Source organism: Miniopterus schreibersii (genome assembly GCF_964146895.1).
Source record: "Miniopterus schreibersii genome assembly, chromosome: 16".
NCBI classification, from domain to species: Eukaryota; Metazoa; Chordata; class Mammalia; order Chiroptera; family Miniopteridae; genus Miniopterus; species Miniopterus schreibersii.
In genome coordinates, this window is record NC_138116.1 from 24,028,319 (window position 1) to 24,047,708 (window position 19,390).

The window sequence follows — 19,390 nt, forward strand, 5'->3', positions numbered from 1 at the left end:
TCCAGGCCAGCATCCAGCGCAGTCACGCTTGACTGATTATGTTTGGGGGAAGAGTAACAGGTTCCTAGGCAAGCCTCCACCCCTCTGGACTTCATTTTCCTCAGATGTAAAATGGTATGATTGGGTGGATGACTTCTGAGGATTTTTCTAGCTCTGATAGCTAACAGTTCTAGAGTTGTAGCTCAAAAAACACACAAACAAAAAACAATAACAAAAAACAAAAAAGGACGGCCTGACTGGAGACGAGGGCCTCAGTCATTCTTCACTTGAGAGACTTACCTGGCCCTTGACATCTTCTGTCCCTTCCCAGGTCTCCTAGCTCCTGCCTTCCTGCTTCAGGGATTGGGAGCAGGCCACGGTCTCTACACTCAGCAATGGCCAAGCCTGGGGAAAACCTGCAACATGGATCCCAGAACAAGCTGTGAATGAAGACTATTCTGAGTGCAGCTACCACCATTTTTCATGGTGCCTAAAAAAAGAGAAAGACTATATATACATACACATATATATGTATATATAAATAATTACACACACACAGAGAAAGAGAGAGAAGCTGCCAGTTCCCTGGTCTATAGGCCCACATCAACCAAGAGCCTCTCACAGCAATCACAGCTACCTGCTAAAGGACAGCTGGTCACCAGAAGGCCTGGGACAGAGGTAGGACCCTAGGCCAAGGCTTCGTGCCCAACTCCCCTCAAGTACATGGAGTGGCCCACCTGGACCTTCTTACCCCTCTAGCAGCAAGAAGAGCAGGAGGTCCAGGGGGATGACTGAAAAGGAAATCTTTTCTCTGCCCTGCCTCCTCGCTGGGACCTGGAGCTGAGGCCCAGGATTTCCTGGACTGTACGGGGATCCTGACTGCCTGCTGAGGAGTCAAGGCCACATGAACACAACAGTGCAAGGACAACTATGGCCAGTCACATTCCACATGTCTGCAGGTTCCTCCAGAGTTTCTTCTCTGAGCAGGACATGCATGTCAGGGAGGGGACAAAAGGTGCAAATGTGCCTGTGCTCTGGGAGCTCATGATCCTGTGGAAACAACAGAGTCCCAAGAAGCAGGGTGGAACAGTGGGGAAGGAGGGAGCCTGGGAGACACAGGTCAGCTCAGCCTATAGAAGCTCAGGCAAATATTTTGCCTTCTCTGAGCCTCAGTGTCCCTCTGTGATTGGAGGGTTGTGCCTTGACCGGAATCAAACTGGCAAACTTTTGGTGCATGGGATGACACCCAATCAACTGAGCCACACTGACCAGGGCTATTTTCACTGATTTTAGAGTGAGAAACATCAATTTGTTGTTTCATTCATTTATGGATTCCTTGGTTGATTCTTGTATGTGCCCTGACAGGGATAGAACCTGAAACCTTGGTGTATCCAGATGATGCTCTAACCAACTGAGCTACCTAGCCAAGGCTGGTGGTAATATTTTCTTACCCAGTAAAGGACATCACCATGGGACCCAATTGTCCAAGTCAGAATCCTCAGGTAAGGTTCAGTCCCAGAGAAGAAGGCTGATGGATGGGTAGTAGTGGGATACAGGTTGCAGGGAACAAGTGAAGGAGTGCAGAGGAGAGAAGCTACCAGACTGAAGATCGTGAGGTACTGGGGAGACACTGTGTGGGACTTCCCTGGAAAGTTGCCCCCTCCAAATCCCCTGCTCAGCACCAGCCATAGGTGCTCCAGGCAGCAGCTTCAGCAACTCTGTCCCTGCTGCCCCCATGTTTGTCTGGATACTCCACCTAAGCTGGATGCCAGCTCAGGAGATCCAGCCAGCAGCAGCCAGCCCTGAGCCCCCCCAGCCCACCCTACAGCCCTGAGTGGGTCAGCCTGGCTTCCAAAGGCAGTTCAGCCTCCCTGCCCCCAACCCCCAGCTTTGGAGGAAGACCAACTCAGGGATGTTTAGGGCCCTGGGGGTTGAATTGGGGGGGTGCAGATCTTGAGATGACTCACATGCCACCCCAGGGGAGAAAGGGGCTGGGGGATGAATGGATTGCAAAGCAGAGGGAGGGGCTGAGGAGATGAGCTTTGGTGCCTTGATTCACCCGCATCAGTTTCTTCAACATCTGCAGTGCGTGGGGTTGAGCGATTCCACTGGGGGGGGGGGGGCTGAGCGGCTCACTGACGCTTGCTTCCCGCCTGCTGGGTCGCCAGAGCAGTTCATGAATGACTCACCCCATTGTCAGGCTGATTCACTGCTTGCCTGGGGACTTGGGAAGCAGGGAGGCGGATGGCCCCCTCTGTACATCTTTTGCGAGCGCGCGCGCGCACACACATGCACACACACGCACACCCACACCCACACGCACACGCGCCGAGGGCGGGGAGCGGGGGGCGCTCCAGGGGGTTCGTTTATCCGCTGGGATCAGTACACTTTAGACGGGTCTCCCTGTTAAGAGGGAGGGGGCTGCATATCACTGGTCTGTGGAGAACAAGTTTGAAGTTTCTTTCTATAGTTTACCATTCAAATTAATTAAAATCAAATACAGTTAAAACTTCGCTCTTCAGTTGCTCTAACTAGCCACATTTCCAGTGCTAAATAGCCACACGTGGCTAGTGGCTGCTGTATTGGACAGTGCAGATAGAAATATCTCCATAGACACAGAAAGTTCTATCTGACTGCTCTGGTCTACACAGCCTTCACATACATAAAGCCACACAAACAGACCAGCCCCTCCCCACCTGCATACACTCAGACCCCCACCCTCATATGCTGCACATAACACAATTTCATTCCACACACATACTCAACATGCAACACCCACCCACCAACACAACCACTCAAGACTCAGTGTGGGTATAACTATGCCAGTGTATGCCACTTTCCATACCAAGGTGAATGTCAATAGAAACACATAAAGACATCCATCAGCACACTGATTTGCATACAACTGTACATATGATAAAAATACAAATTAGGGCAAAATGCATTTGCAAATATGCTGAAATAGATGCACACTCAAGGCATGTAGTTCCCATAACAAATCTCACACATGTTTGCAAACTCCAGTAGGGGAGAAAGGAACCCACATTGTTGAGCCACTGCCAATGTTCCATGGAGTTGCCATTTCAGTGCATTAATTCATGTAAAATAATACATGTCCCTCACTCTTTATAGGATTTTTGTGATCACAAAATGAGCTATTGGTTAAAATCAGAAGCTGCAGAGTACAGTGTGGATAGGAGTTAATCATTATTCCTCTTGGCCTTTTGGGTTCTGTGATCTCCTGTCAAGCTGAGCTGACAGAGGTCAGATCCAGAAGGAGCCCTATAACTGGGTCTCCACGATTATCCACAGTGGTGCAGGATGAGTTGTATTTGGAATTCCTATAAGGAGAGGAGAGCTGTAAATGGGAGGGTTGGGATTTTTGTCCCCCAGTTCAGAAGTACAGAGGCCTTGAGGGGATTGCTAACTTAGATGAAAGTTATGAGTCCACTTTCCCTTTCCCATTGCCATTCTGGCCTCCATTCTGACATTTGACATGAAAACTGGTCCACATGACGCTATGATGGAAACCATAGGCTGTCAGAGGTGAGGCCAGGCCAGACCACCCTAGGGAAGATTCAGGGCTGGCTCAGGTCATGTGGCTAAGAACTAGAGTCAGCAACCTTCCTCTTGCCTTTTGAGTCCTCAAAGGTATGCAGCCCTAGCTGTCATTTTGACTAGTCCCGTAGTGATAAGCAAGAAGAGAAACTGATGTTGGACTGAGGGACATTAACCACAGTAGGTTTTAGTGACAAAAGCTGGACTTCCCAGCTCACTAGGCCCTTGCCCATCTCTCTGTACAAATCTCCTGGACTCTATCTTTTGATCTGTGTCTCCCTGACTTGTTTGTGAACTTGAGGGCACAAGCAGTCATTCATTTCTCTATCCCCAGGGTCAAGCATGGTGCCCAATACATAGTAGCCACTGTGTCATTCAATAACTCTATTGTGCATTGTGCTAAGTGCTGGGGATACGAACTTGAACAAGCCAGACAAAGGTCCCTGCCTTCAGGGAGCTCATATTCAAGTGAGAAAAACACACAATAAAGATGTAAACCATGATAATTATAAATTATGAAAAGTGCTGAGAAGGAAATAGTGATGGGGGAGTGATGCTACACAAGAGAATAGATGACAAGGGAGATCTGAGATCTCAGCTGAAACATGAAGGATGAAAAGAGCCAGACCGAGAACATCTTTACTAAATAAATGTGTTGCAAAGATTGATGGATGGATGGAAAGATGAACAGACAGACAAACCAATGGGGTGGATTCTGGTGTGAATGAGAGTCATGATCAAGTACCCACTCCCTCGTGTACTTAACACAAGAGAGGAGGTTGGGCAGGATTGGGCATAATGGGCCCAAATTGCCAACCTTGCTCTCACCAGAACGCGTATTGAACCAGCCGACCCGTCCCGAGCAGCCGCTGGAGGGCGACCGAGAGCCCATGCGTTTCCCTTTAAGGCCGGGGCGGAAGACTGGCGGATAAAGGGCTTCTGTGTCGGCGGGATAAAATAGGCCCGCCCCTTTAAGAGGGCGGAGACGCTGGAGTGGCGGCGGCTTCGAAAGCGGCCTAGGGCTCCGGCAGTCGCCTTCCTGTCGACCCTGTCTTGGTATCCGCCCGGGTCGCAGGGACCTCTCCCACCTCGCCCCAGAGATACCGTCACCCGGACTCCGACCCTCCCGCCGCGGGCCGAGTCCCAGGCCCCGGCGACCACTTGAGTTGGGGTCGACCCCGCTAACGCTTGGCGGAAGCTCACCCGCCGTCGCCATGGTAATACCGTGCCTGGGGCCGCCGGGCCTGTGGGTCCCGGGCCCGGGAACGGCCTTCCGGGTTTCAGCCCTTCACCCAGGCGAGCTGCAGGGCCGGTTTAGGGTTTGGGTGAGAATTAGATGAGGTCGGGAAACCTGGGCTCGAGTCAGGGCTTGGCATGGACGCGCCCGGAGACCCTGGAAAGGCTCTCCCCACCCCCTCCCTCTGGGCCTGTTTCCCTCCTGTGGTCTTCATCTCTTCTCGGCGAACTCCTGTTCATCTTCCCGGTGCGCTCAAACGTCACGCCTCCTGAGCCCGACCCTCTCCCCCCAACCGCCCACCCTATCCTTGGACACTTGGGGGTAGGTCTCCCTAACTGGAGCTCTTGCTGCTCGAGCATCCGGGGTTAGGCACAGCCCTTGGCTCTGAGTTGGACACACATCTTAGAGCTGGCCACTGCGGCCCTACTGCCTAGAAAGAAGCAGCTGTGGACCTGGGGCGTCCCACCTTCCTGGGACCCTAGCCTTTGGGCATAGGATTAGATTGAAGGAAACCACTGGCTTGGCTTTCAGAAACAAGGCCACTGTGCTAGGCGTGCTTGGATTTACGGTCGTGTCTTATGTTTGACAAAGGTTACTTAGGCCAGACCTTTGGGATGTTGCAAAATTCTCATGCCCATGTGCGCAGTGCTGAGTCTAAAGAATGACCCATGCTTCCTTTGGCAGCCTTTCCTTTGTCTCTTCCTCTTCCAAGATTAATGCCGATGGACCTTAGTGGATTGTTTTGTGGAGAAAGGGTTTAAAATCATCTAAGTCCTTAAAAAAAAATAAAAAATAAAAATAAAAAAAACAATCTAAGTCCTAAGTCAATCCCATCTCTTCTCATCCCTTATTCCTCCCCCAACACTAGCAAAACAAACCAAAAACAGTACACCTGATGGTCTTGTTAGAAGTGGGAAAAAGCAGAGTGAGGACAGAATGTACTTGCAAATGGTATTTCTCCTCCAACCTCAATTGCTTTGTTTTCCTTTCAGGCATGCAGTTTGCAGAAGCTATTTGCTGTAGAAGAGGAGTTTGAAGACGAGGTAAGGAAGTGTTGGTGAACAGAGGAGGTCTTAAGATGTAAACACCCAGGCCCGGAACATTTTGAAGCAATCTGCCCCCGTCTCCTTTTATTTGATATGTACGTTGTTTTTGGTCTGTGAGAGGCTGAGGAATGATGAGAAATGTAAACAACTTATTTAACTGTCTTAGAAATAAATAAAAAGATAGACAAGCTCCCTGATTGTCATACCTTTAAATTATAAGGGTGCTTGTCTGGAAGCTGTGTCTGTGGATGATTTGATTCACCTTTTTTTCTTTTCTTTTTTAATCTTCACCCGAGGACATGCTTTTCTATTGATTTTAGAGAAAGAGTAAGGGAGGGGGAGAGAGAGAAAAACACCCATCAGTTGCCTCCCACACTTGTGCCCCAACTGGGGATCAACTGGAGTTCGAACCTGCAGCCTAGGCATGTGCCCTGACTGGAAACTGAACCTGTAACCTTCCGGTGCATGGGATGGCACTCCAACCAACTGAGGTTGGTTCACCTTCTTGATGACATACTTGAGGTGGGAAGAAAGTTTATGGACAGCCAGAGACAGCACAGCTATTGAACGGCAGGAGGCCTGGGGTCACCAACTGGTTATGTGAGCCAGAGCAAATTACTTCATTCTCTGGCCTTCCATTTTTCTCTTCTGCAACATGGGAGGTGTTCTGCCTCAAATGCTCTTTCCTTCTCTCTCCTCAGATATGAAACTGGCACATGAATCACCCCTATTGAGGCTCTGACACGCACCAGTTAAATCAGAATTTTCTGGGGTGGACCCAGGCAGGGGTATTTCTTACCTCTGGGTGTAGCCAGGGACTACTGAACTAGTGATCTCCGTAACTCTCTTCCTGCTCAGATCCAAAGGATATAGTTTCATTTGGGAGGCCCAGAATTGTGACTTCAAATCCTTTTCACAAAGAAGTAGGATTTAAGTGAGTAAAGCCCAAAAAGGTAAATTAACCTCGGAAGAATAAAGCACCAACAGCCAGGGTAAGGCCTTGGCACCTGACTCACTTCTAACATACATGGGAATTACTAAACTACATTTATAGAATCAAATTACTTAGTTTTATCAATGACAAGCCATTCAAACCTACTTTTTGTTTTCCAGCGCTTTGCTTTAAAAATAACATTTAGAATTTGTCCAGCTGTCTAATTTGTGCTGAGTATGATGGGAATGCTGCATCAGCGACCCGTCTGGCAGCCCCAACACCACACTCTGTTTTCTCAGAGGCTTTTGAAACATGAGGTTTGAAGGGGAAAACAGTCTTTATCAGACCTCTTAAAAATCAGTCCATTCAGGCCCTAAGACATAGTGACAAGGGCATATATAGGTTCTAGTTCTGGTTCTGTGAAGTTACTTAACCTCTCTAAGTCTTACTTTTTGCATCCAAAAAACAGGGATAATAACAGTACCTATTCTTAGGGCTAATGTGAGAATTCATTGAGAAAATTCTGGTAAAATGTTTACATGGTACCTGGCACCCAGTGAGGTTTCAAATGTTAGATATTTTTGTTATTACTTGGGGACTTGTCTGTTATTTTTACAAATAATTCAAAACTGCCAGCTTTGTGACGAAGATGTGTCCTTGTCTTTGTCTTTTAGCTTTGGAGATGTGTGATTACAGACTGAAAAAGTGACTGTTAAAGTGACCCTCTTGGGTCTCACCGGGGGTTGGTAGGACTGCTAGGCTGGTAATGAAATTAAGAGTGAAGAACTCTGCAGCTCAAGTTTCTGTTCCATGACCAGTCCCTTTCCCCCTTCCTAAGGCAGATGACATCGTGTCTGAAAGTGAGCTCTTCCTGAGAAAAGGGATCCATCAACCCCCAGCATCATCAGATTTTGCTGCTACAGTAATTCTGCTATTATTATTATTATTGCTAAATCCTAAGGCAGTTGTGCTGGGGTATGCTACTCTGCTGATAATACACAAAGCAGGAAAAAACCTTTCTCTAGCCCAGACAATCCAGTGTGGCAGCAGGGAGTCAGGCGTGGTGGGGACCTTCCTGTCAGTTAAATCAGCAGTTCTGACTCAAAAACACCCTCGGAACAGGTCTGTTGCTCTTGAAGGTGTCAATCTCACCTTGCTTCTGGAATCCATACTTAATTTAACTTGCCTGAAAAGCTATATTTAACTTCTGCCTATTAGGCCTCTCTGGCTTACTGAAGAGAGAGAGAGAGAGAGAGAGAGAGAGAGAGAGAGAGAGAGAGAGAGAGAGAGAGTGTGTGTGTGTGTGTGTGTGTGTGTGTGTGTGTTGAGAGTAAGGACAAGCAGCATGACCAGCTGGACAAATCCCTCTTTCACAGGCTGGACACCAGAAAGCTAGTCTCCTTGTGACCTTGGGTGATTTGTTTGACTCCTTGGTGCCCTAGTATATTTGCTTCTATTGCTACCCTAACTGCCACCACCGCCCACACCCCCACCTCCCAACCCCCACTCAAGCTTGAATAAAGAGAGAGAGGGAGAGAGAGAGAGCCCAGCCAGTGTGGCTCAGTGGTTGAGCGTTGACCTAGGATCCAGGAGGTGACGGTTTGATTCCTGGTCAGGACACATGCCTGGGTTGCAGGCTCAATCCCCAGTAGGAGCCACGCAGGAGGCAGCCAATCAATGACTCATCATTGATGTTTCTCTTTCCCTCTCCCTTCCTCTCTCTGAAATCAATAAATAAAATATTTTTTAAAAAAGAGAGAGAAGCTACCTGAAGACAGCCTCTGAATGTTTCTGGTAGAAGCCTGGTGGTGGGCTCACAGACAAGATCAAAGTTGGTGAGAGACTCCCCCATTGCCTTTCATACTTTGGTTTCTTGCTTGTGTGTTTCTGCACATATAAATACACCATGCCTGAAACAGTAAAAGCAGAGTGTTTCTTGATTTCCCACTGCCTCTGCTTTATAGGATTTCTTGTCTGCTGTGGAGGATGCAGAGAACCAGTTTGCTGGCTCAGGACCTGTGAATACTGGGTGCCTCAGACCTGTCTCTTCCAGGCCACAGGAGACTGCGCAGGCACAGTCTTCTGGGCAGCTGCCATTATGCCCCACTGCTTCTTCAGAGGCTTTGGATCTACCGACCCTGGGACTCCGTCTTCCTACCTCCAGCATGCTCAGGGCTGTGAGGGGTCCACCTTCCACAGGAACCGCTCCCCTAATGACTGTCTCCACTTCCAGCAACTGGACTGGCAATCAGAGAAGAGTGACACTGACAGAAGTGCTCAAAGAGCCAGCAAGACCGCAGTCCTCAGCCTCCCACTCCCTGCTTACCTTTGAGAGCAAACAGCAGGTGACTGGTGGCTTTGAGGGACCTGAACAAGATGAATTTGATAAGGTCCTGGCAAGCATGGAACTGGAAGGGCCTGGCATGGAGCTGGAACTTGGAGTTAACAGTGAGGCAACAGGAATCCTGCCCACCTGGCATCAGGAAGACTCAGTATTAGCTAAAAAGGCTCGGGTAGCTGATCTGAGCAGATCTTGCCAAAAGGGCCCCACGCCTGCCACCCATATGACTGGTATCACGTCAGCCCAGGGTCAGCCTCCAGATCCTGTTGTCCACTGTAGGACTCCACAGCCTTACTTGAGAACTGGTGCTGTGGGTAACCTGCGTACCCCAACTGCCTCAACAGTTGCTGCTCAGCAAACCCACTGGGAAGTCTGTCCCAAAGATTCCCTACTTCGAGGACCCCAGCCTCTCCAAGCTACTGGGAGGCTTGTTCAGAGCAGCCCTCAAAATTGTGTCCCCAGTCAGTCATTCCAATCTCCAAATCTCCACTTAAGTAGCAAATCTAATTTTCCACGAACTTCCAACTCAAGCTGTTCTACTCTCTCAAGGACTGTCTCTGGATTTTTCCCTCAGAAGCCCTTACAACCCCGAGTTCCACTGTCTTCTGTCGAGTCTCCTATCAGCACCCCCAAGGGTCCCCATTCCTCCCTGGTTTCTCAAGCAGCTCTGCAGACACCTGTAGTCACCAACCACCTGGTACAGCTGGTTACTGCTGCCAACCGGACACCCCAGCAGCCCATCCGCACCACCACCCGGACCAAAACACGCCGCTTCCCTGGCCCAGCAGGAATCTTACCTCACCAAGTGAGTGACAGCATCTGTGGCAGAAGCCAAAAACATCCAGGATGTTGGGGAGGGCAGGGCAAAGGAAAGAAACAGAGTTCCAGCACTGTCCAGTCCCAGATTATCTTCACTCCTGGGGGGGGAAGGTGAAGGAAGGAAGGAAGTGCAGAGGGGTAATGCCTTAAATCTGTGGTAGAATCAAAAGACATTGGAAGGAAGAATTGAATGCTTGAAAAACCACACATGAGAGGGGTGGGGTGCTTAAGTCTCTGAGAACTTCACAATTTTCATACGTTTGTTGAGCACCTACTGTTTGCTAGCACTGAGGCAGGAATTGCAAAATTGGGCAATTTGCTTGGAACTGAGAATACAGATTAAAATAGAAACAATTCCTGTCCTAAGGAGCTTCTTCCAGGGGTTGAAGCAGATGTGAACAAGCAGTTATACATAAAATGCACGGAGTGAGTAGAGGTCATTCCCTGGGTGTTGAGAGACACTGGGTCCCTTGGGCTTGCTGAGTGGGCTTTGGATGGACAAGTAGGAGGCTAACAGGTGTGTGCGTTGGAAGGCTGGGCTCTGGAGGACATTTTGGTGGGAAGACAGGAGAGCATGTGCAAAGGTACAGAGGCATAAGAGCAGGATGCTCCTGGAGAGCCATGGAACAGTTTATTGTGACTGGTGTATGGGATCCACATGGGGAAGCCGGCGCTGTGCCCAGAGTTTGGATTTCAGCTGTGGGAGGGGGGTGCAGGATCCATCAAACTGGTCTTGAATCAGAGTCTAGATCGTTGGACTCTGAGGATCTGGTCTGGTGTTTGAAACAGTTTCTACCCATTAGTTGCTCTGCCCTAGCACTTTAAGAGACACCCAAGGAGGCCATCTACATTCCTCCTGGGCTGGATCTCTGCAGGGGAGGGTTAGGTCCCTGAGAAGGAACTTGGGGAAAGCTGTCCCTTTGCATATCAGGCCTCTCTATTCAGGTCATTGCCCCCTTCAGGAAACCCTGGATTTTGCTCCTGGGCCAGCTCCAGTTTCCTCACATTCCCAAAACTATCCCCAAAGCGTCTTTTTTTGAGCTGCCGATGAGGCTCTGGAGACTTTGTTAGGAGAGATGTTATATGTGTTAATTGTCCCTGATAGTTTCCTGAACTCATTATGTAACCCAGACAAGAAGCTGCACTTGTAAATAACAGCTGCTGATCTTGCTCTCGCCTTCTCCTTCTCTCTTCTTGTAGCACGGTGGGAAAAATCTGGAGGAGATCATGGTTTCTGCGCCCCAGACTCCAACTCATGGTGCTCTGGCTAAATTCCGAACAGAGGTAACTAATTTTGTCCAAGTGTTAACTTCCTGGGCATCATTTAAGAGTGAGGGACAGCCCGGCTGGCATAGCTCAGGTTGAGCATCGACCTATGATCTAGGAGATTGCAGTTCGATTCCCAGTCAGGGCACATGCCCTGGTTGTGGGCTCGATTCCCAGTGGGGGGTGTGCAGGAGGCAGCTGATCAATGACTCTCTCATCATTGATGTTTCTATCTCTCTCCCCCTCTCCCTTTCTCTCTCTGAAATCAATAGACATTTTAAAAAAGAGAATGAGGGACATCCCTGCATGTTTCAGGAGATGAGAATCAGAGGTGATGCTGCTAGGGTTGTTCCCAGGGGCTGCACACCAAAGGACATTTGAGAAAGGCTGTTTGGGGGGGGCAATTTTACTGGCATAAAGTGAAGCCTATCCTGATGCCATGAGCCAGCCTTCTTTCCCATCTACGAAAGAAAGGCCCAGCTAACTCCACCTTTTCTTGGGAGAACCATATAATAAGTATTAGGAAATTGTATTTCAGGAACACTTCTCAGGTTGTTGTTTTTTTAATCATCATCTTAATATATTTCTTTTTTTTTAAAAAAAAAATGTCTTTATTGATTTCAGAGAGAGGAAGGGAGAGGGAGAGAGAGAAAGAGAGAGATAAACATCAGTGATGAGAGAGTCGTCATTGATCGGTTGCCTCCTGCTGTCCCCCACTGGGAATCAAGCTTGCAACCCCGGCATGTGCCCTGACCGGGAATCGAACTGCCATCTCCTGTATCATAGGTCGATGCTCAACCGCTAAGCCACGCCAACCAGGAAGGTTTCTGAGAATTAAGCTGAGAAGGGCCTGCCTTTATCTTTCCTCCAGTGGGTTCTCTTTCGTTGGGTAAGACTCAGCCTCCCTCCTCCCTGGCTTTCTGGTTGACCTGCTCTGCCCTCAGACCGACTTCTGCTCCTAATTCCCTATAGTCATTTTTCTCTTTGCTGCAGTTCTGCAGATCCACCCGTCCACTTCAGATCTAAAGCAGTAAATACTCATATGAATCAAAGCACTTTTTGGTATAAGAAGGTTAATAGTTAAATACAGACACATCCCAAATAAAATATGACTGGTTTCAAAATCGCTAAGGCACTCTGCAATCCTATAAGTGTATGTGGGGGCTCCCTAGCACCGAGACTTTTCAAGCCTAATACAAGAGAAGCATGGATAGCCTTTTCCTTCAATGTAATTGAAGTCAGGACCTGACAAAATAAAACAAAATAAAGAGCACCTTTGCTATTGCTGCTAAGTGATATGTGATATGCAACAAGATTTCACATACCATTTTCTGACCTTGGGGATAAATGAAAGAAGACACTTGGCCACCATCTACAGGGAACTCGCCCTTTCTCTTCCACCCCTCCATCCCGTCGCAGTTGAGGTCTGTAGCAAGATGGACCCATTCATGCAGGCTTCCCTCTGCTCTCTGGTGCCAGGTTGTTCCTAGTTCCCAGACATCGGTGGAGGAGGATTTTGGGCGAGGGCCCTGGCTAACCATGAAATCTGCCCTGGGCCTGGATGAGAAAGACCCCACCTGCTTCCTCTGTACCTGCAGTATTGTCATGGTGCTGCGGAAGGTAAGGGTCCTGGGGCTGAGACCCGAAAGGAAGACCATTTTTGTCCTTTCACCAACCTTCTGCCCTACTCCACCTTGGAAAAGGCGCTCTGTTTGCTCCCTCTTACCCCAGGCCTTTTTCTGAATTGCAGCATGAAGCCCCTTTGGTTGTATCTTTCACTCACCTACCTTTCCACTACCAGCCACAGTATTGGGCACAGGCAGAAGAAGAGAGTGTATTATGGGCATGTCTCTGCATAGCCAGGCCCTGGATGGGGTGGCGTAAGCACACTACTACCCTTAGAGTTCTTCAGGGGTCATGTGCAGATACATGTTAGTATATGTGCTAACAGATCCTTGCCCATGGCCTGCCATGATAGAGCTCTATATAAATACATAGACACAAAAAAAAGGAGGCAGGGGGAGAAAAATGAAGGTCTGCCAGAGAGAGATGAAATAAGCCCTTTAAACTGCCTCTTTGCCCTTCACAAAGGAAGATCATCACCACACCTGTATTCTGCACCCCCCAAACCTCCCCAGTTTGCCCTCGCACACTTGGGAATCTTATAGCTGGGACATGGCCGGCTCAGCAAATGCCTCTCCTTGCAATCAGGCAGCCCTGAAGCAGCTTCCCAGGAACAAGGTCCCCAACATGGCAGTGATGATCAAGTCCCTGACTCGGAGCGCAATGGACGCCAGTGTGGTTTTCAAGGACCCCACAGGTGAGGAGTTAGGTCCTGGGAGTGTCTGATGAGTGGCCTTTGTTGAGGTCAGGAGGTGAGGAAGAGTCACCCTCTCCATTTGTAGTGGGGAACATTGAAATAGTGAGCAGTCCACTTCCCAGCCAGGGCCCAAACCAGTCTCTGTGCTGCCCTTGACCCTGAGACTGATGGTCCGTGTGATACTTGCAGGAGAGATGCAGGGCACGGTGCATAGGCTGCTGCTTGAGACACGCCAGAATGAGCTGAAGCCTGGCTCAGTGCTGCTGCTAAAGCAGGTATGGGGAGCTGCTCTCTACCTTTCCTGCCCTGGAGGAGGCCTCCAGGCTGTGTGTGTGGCTCTCTTCCCTCCCAGTACCCAGGCAAGGATTCCCTGGGCTACTGCTGGACCTTGGCTTACTGGAGCTGAGTAAAGGCCTGACCCCATTCTTTGGGGGCTGATGGGATGGGGGTTTGTGCTGTGCGGGGAGGAGGGTGTGGTTAGTGGTTCTACGATGACACTAGGGCTGGGGCAGGAGCAATTTGTGACCCTGGTGCAGAGGCCACCAAGGGAGAAACAGGGAGGGACCAGGTGGCCATCTGCAGCACCTAGTGCTTCATCAGGGCACTGACCTTCCTCTTCCTTGACTCCAGATTGGAGTGTTTTCTCCTTCACTCCGAAACCACTACCTCAATGTGACGCCCAACAACCTAGTCCATATTTACAGCCCAGATTCTGGGGATGGGAACTTCCTCAAACCATCTCAGCCTTTCCTCGAGGTAAGAGTGGGATGGGATGGCGACTGTTAGAGCCACTTTTTGCCTGGGGTTTCTGATTTCTTCCCCAACTCCACCCTGAGCTGAAGAGATGCCTTTGGGGACAGGGCCATCTCTTCCTGTCCCTGGTCCAGCTGCCTGCCAGATGGCACAGTAACAGGATCTAGAGGAACAGCTGGCTTCTTGGTGATCCTGAGAGTCTAATGGCAGACTTAAACATTGGCGAGGATAGGAGTCACTTGCAAACTAACCAAGTGAGGGTCCACTGGGGGGGGGGGGCTCAGTAAATGACTGAGGGTCAGATCTACAGGTGGCAGTGTAGAGAACAGTGAGCTACAAATGACCTGTCAGGTGAGCCAGCACTTGCTCTGCATCTTTCCTCTGCTGGGTGAGGGGATATGCACACAGAGCTCAGGTGGGGACACCCATTTTGGGAACTGAGGGAGACTGGCCTTCCAGGCAGCTCCATCCAGAGTGAGAGCGCAGAGCCTGGCCTTGACTTGGCACACAATATCTCCTCTGTGGCCAACCCCACCCTTCCTGGGATCCTGGGTTTGTGTCATGGCCTGGCCTGGGGGTCAGGAGACCTTGGTCATGTCCCCGCTCTGCTAGTATTTTGTAATGTGGCCTTGGCAAGTCCTGTCCCCTCCCCTGCTGTTGCTTCATCTATAAAACTATTGGGTTAGAATCGATGACTTCTAGTCAAGTTACACCTTTAGCTCTAACTTGCTACTTCCATTTCCCTCATCTTTCTACTTAACTTACCACATTCTCTCAAAATCACCTCACTTCAAACAAATCATCTTTATTTTTCTTTTTAAGTTTCAAGTCATCCATACTCATTGAAAAAAATTGAAATGGTACACAATAAAGCAAAACATGAAACTTAATGTCTCCATTCCCATTCCCCAGAGCTAACCATGGTTAATGGTTTAGTTACTAATTTTAATGATCTGTCCATATATTATGTAGTTTGGGGATTGTTAACAGCTAATTCCTAATCCCAGGCTGACTCCTCAACATATTTCTGAGTGACTCTTTTACTTTCTGCTCCAGTTATATAGATTCCCTAAAACATCAGATAAAAATAGAATTAGGAAAGAAAATGAGCCAGAAAGGTTTTTGTTTCTGTTTTGTGTTTTTAATTATCTGCTTTTTTGGTTGTCTGGTGTTTCAGCTCCCTCCCTGCAGCATGGGCCTGGATGACTGGCCCCTGTTTTTCCTGAGCCCTTACCTGTTCCTTTGAGGTTGTTTGGGTGGCGATAGTACTGTCCAGAGGGACTTCAAGGCACAGGCATTGGTAACCAGGTCCTTTGTCCTCAGGATCCAGGTAGCTTCCATGGCAGCCTCCAGCATGAGACTGCAAAGCCCAAAAAAGACCTCAGAACAGCACGGAACCCAGAGGCAGGGGCATCCCTGGAAGAAGAACTCCCAGAAGCAGGTAAGGCAATCAGCCCACTGAGGAGCAAAAGAAGTTCTCCTTCTATTTCCTCTTGACTTGCTCAGCCAAATACTTCTGGCTGCATCTTATTTCTTCCATGAATCTTTGGATCTTACGGAATCTTACAGAAATCAGATGTAGTGCCTTCTCTGGCAAACCTACAGGCCACAAACTAATTAACAGTGTGATGGGGGCCACATAAAGCAAATAGAGTGTGATACATTAGTCTCCCCCATTTCCAGGCCATGTGCTGTTAGCCACAAGGAGGAGGTGGACTGACACCATCATTGTGCCACCCCTTGAGTCTCCTGTGGTCTGATGGCCAGCCACAGAGGCAGGTTTCCCTATCCTAACTAAGCTTAGAAGCTCTCCAGGCAATGCCGAGGAGTCAAACATCCATGTGGTTAGGGTGGACCAGGATACAGATCTGAGAAGTCCGAACACAGATGTTTTAGGGGAAGACAAGCTTGTTCCTCAGGAGGCAGCATCACCCAGGTGAAGTCAGCCTGGGTGACAGTTCAGTTCTGGTTCTTAGCTTTTTGATTCCATAAATTCAACCCTGTCTGGCCCCAAAATTCATGGGATTATGGGTAGATATCTCCACATTAACCAAATTCACAGTAAACCAATGGAAAAACCACAAAGCCTATTTATTTATATCTTATGAAAAAGTATCGCTTATGCTGGACTCTTCTCTGGAAACTTGCACTCTCTCCTTGTAAGTAAGCTTCATGACAAGCCAAACCATCATCGGAAGGTTGCTGCTGGTCATGGATGAGAGTGAAGAGAGTTGCCTGTAGAATATTGCGGCTGGTATCACATCTCCACTGTAAGGGCAGACCTGCCAAGCAGGCAGCTGGACAGGCTCGGAGACACAAATACTAATTTTTTTTTTTTAAATCCTTATCCAAGGATATTTTTTCCATTGCTTTTCAGAGTGGGAGAGAGAAAGAGAGAGAAACGTTGATGTGAGAGACACACATTGATTGGTTGCCTCCCACATGCACCCCTACCAGGTTTGGGGATCGAGCCTGCAACCGAGGTATGTGCCCTTGGCTGGAATTGAATCCAGGACCCTTCATTCACCAGGCTGATGCTCTAACCACTGAGTCAAACCGGCCAGCACACAAATACTAATTTTTACTCTGATTCCCAGTTCCTTTTATTTAATATAGTGTTTCTTCAAATAGTCATAATGTAGCTAGTGAGGGGCAACTTTTTCTGTTATAATCACATCCCAGTCCTACTTCTCTGGGAATAGCACCAGTCACCTTAGTTAAATTTTGAGTGCCTCAAACTGACCTCTATCCTTCTAGCAGCAATGTTTATCATGGGCTTTGTGCCAGACTGAGAGCTAGGCTCTGCGGGTGTAGTTTCCAGTCTGACTTACTCTACGGCTGCCTGATCCCATCCATTAAGCAGGAATTTTCTGTTGTAAGCTGTGGCTGTGGCATCAGATGGAGCCTAATTATGCTCACCCTGAGCAAGCGGTTGGACCTCTTTAAACCCTGTTCTTTCAGGTAAAGGATTATAGCAGGAACTACCACAAGATGCCCTATGAAGGGTTACTGTGAGACGTAAACAAAGTGATGAGTGTAACACATGTGGCCCTGTGCCTGGCACAGAGCAAGCACTTAGTAAATGTTAGCTGCTATTGTTAACAGTAAGAGGAGCAACAGGGATTACTGAGGTCAGCTCAGTTTCCAGATTCTCAGACATAAGCACCCCACCTGAGGACTAGTCAGGAACAGTTACTTTTATTCCCTATGCCCACAGAGGCACTTTGGGGGAGGGGATGATGTTGTCTCCCACTCTTCAGAAGAGAAGCCAGATTGTCTCTGTGATTCTGAATGCATCTAATGGCTTTCCCCAGCCTTGTTTCTCCCTCTGTCCAATGAGAGGGTTGCATCAGGTGACCTCTGAAGCCTTCCTGCTCAGGCATTGTGCCTCTGAGTGGAAAGAGGAACCGGCCCTAGCTGGGTAGCTCAGTTGGTTAGAGTATCATCCCAATATACCAAGGTTGTGGGTTCCATCTCTGGTCAGAGCATATACAAGAAGCAAACAATGAATGCGTAAATAAGTGGAACAAATCAATGTTTCTCTAAAATCAATAAATTTAAAAATTAAAAAAGAAAGAAAGAAAGAGAGGAACCAGTGAGGCTCAAAGGGAGTATCTTTCTTGGCAGAATGGTCCCTTGCCTCTTGTCTTGTATGGGTATGTGGGGAACAGAGGGAAAAGGAGGTCAGGCCTATTGGCCCAGACATCACTGCCCAGGGAGAGCCACCTCCTAACTGTGCTGCCAGGTCAAGGCCCTCCTAAAGGGCAGGAACCTTGGACTGGAGTCACATGGAGCCCTAATGTTGTCACTCAGTCTGCCCATCCTCTCCATCCCCCCTGCAGATGACCTGGATGGACTCCTGAGTGAGCTCCCTGAGGACTTCTTCTGTGGGACCAGCAGTTGGGACTGCCCCAAGGCAGGGTACCCACCATGAGCAGGCGGCCTCTGAGCACCCAGGCAAGGCTCTGGTTGTGTCTGATCATGCCCAAAGGGGAGGAAGACCAGCATGATTGGAGAATAGACAAAGCTTGGGACTTCTGTGGTTGCTCCCACCCTGGACACTTTCCCTGAGAACTCCCTCGTCCCTTGGAACCTGCACTGTCGTCACTTTGTGTCTTCTTTGGTGTACCAGAACTTGGCCCAAGACTGGCTCTCCTGCCCTGCTGTCCTCCAAGCCCTGGAGCGCATCGTTGTTCTCCTGCCAGCAGGGAAGGTGTGTCGCTGTCCCACCTCATCTTGACTTTAGAGGACTTTGGACCTGGTCCCTTTAATCCTTAATCCTTGAGGAGCTGAGAGGAGCCACACCACAGCAGTGCCAGTCTGTCCCTGTGCACAGGAAAGGAACACACTCAGACTTCCCTCTGCTTTGTCTCTTGAGGCCTGTAGCTGCCCAGTTTACCTGTGTCCAAGGTTCACAGGTGCGGGGGCAGGGCTGTGGCTATGGTATCCTGTTCAGAAATAAAGCAGCTGCCTGCTTCCCCTGCCTCCCTCTCCTTGCCATCCTCACCGCTCCTTGTCCTGTTCACCCTGCCAGTGGTGCTTTGACCAGGCAGAGCCAAGCTACTCATTTTCTCTTTTTTTTTTTTTACAAACATTTTCTTTTAGATAGTTTTAGATTTATAGAATTATTGCAAAGATATTACAGGGAGTTCCCATAATACCCCACACCCAGTTTCCCCTGTTACCATCTTACATTTGTGTGGTAGCTTTGCCACAAAGAATCAGTACTGATATATTATTGTTAACTGAACTCCATACGGTATTCCGATTTCCTCAGTTTGCTGATGTCCTGTCTCTGTTCCAGGTCCCACATTACATGTAGTCATCATGTCTCTTTAGGCTCTTCTTGGCTGTGGCTGTTTCTCAGACCTTCCTTGTTTTATGGCCTTGACAGCTTTGAGGACCGCAGCTCAGGCATGTTATAGGGTGCCCCTCTCCTGGGATCTGCCTGATGTTTTTTTCATGATTAGGCTGGGGTTATATGTTTTTGGAGGAAGACCACAGAGGTAAGGTGCTGTTCTCATCACATCATGTCAAGGGTTGATGTTTGGCCTTGATCACCCGGCTGAGGTAGGATCTGCCCACCATAAAGTTACCCTTCGTCTCCCTTTCCGTACTTACCTCTTTGGAAGGAAGT

At 48.8% G+C, this 19,390-nt stretch overlaps 1 protein-coding gene across 1 annotated transcript; it reads left to right on the top strand.

Annotated features, from left to right (window-relative positions):
- Positions 1 to 4,518: 4,518 nt before the first annotated feature.
- On the top strand, positions 4,519 to 18,731 carry HROB (homologous recombination factor with OB-fold). The gene is made up of 10 exons (XM_081115704.1): positions 4,519 to 4,754; positions 5,767 to 5,817; positions 8,719 to 9,900; positions 11,115 to 11,198; positions 12,660 to 12,800; positions 13,392 to 13,500; positions 13,690 to 13,775; positions 14,131 to 14,256; positions 15,577 to 15,694; positions 18,096 to 18,731. The coding sequence occupies exons 1-10, from the start codon at positions 4,752 to 4,754 to the stop codon at positions 18,185 to 18,187; spliced, it is 1,992 nt and encodes a 663-aa protein (XP_080971830.1). The 5' UTR covers positions 4,519 to 4,751; the 3' UTR covers positions 18,188 to 18,731.
- The last annotated feature ends 659 nt before the right edge of the window (positions 18,732 to 19,390 follow it).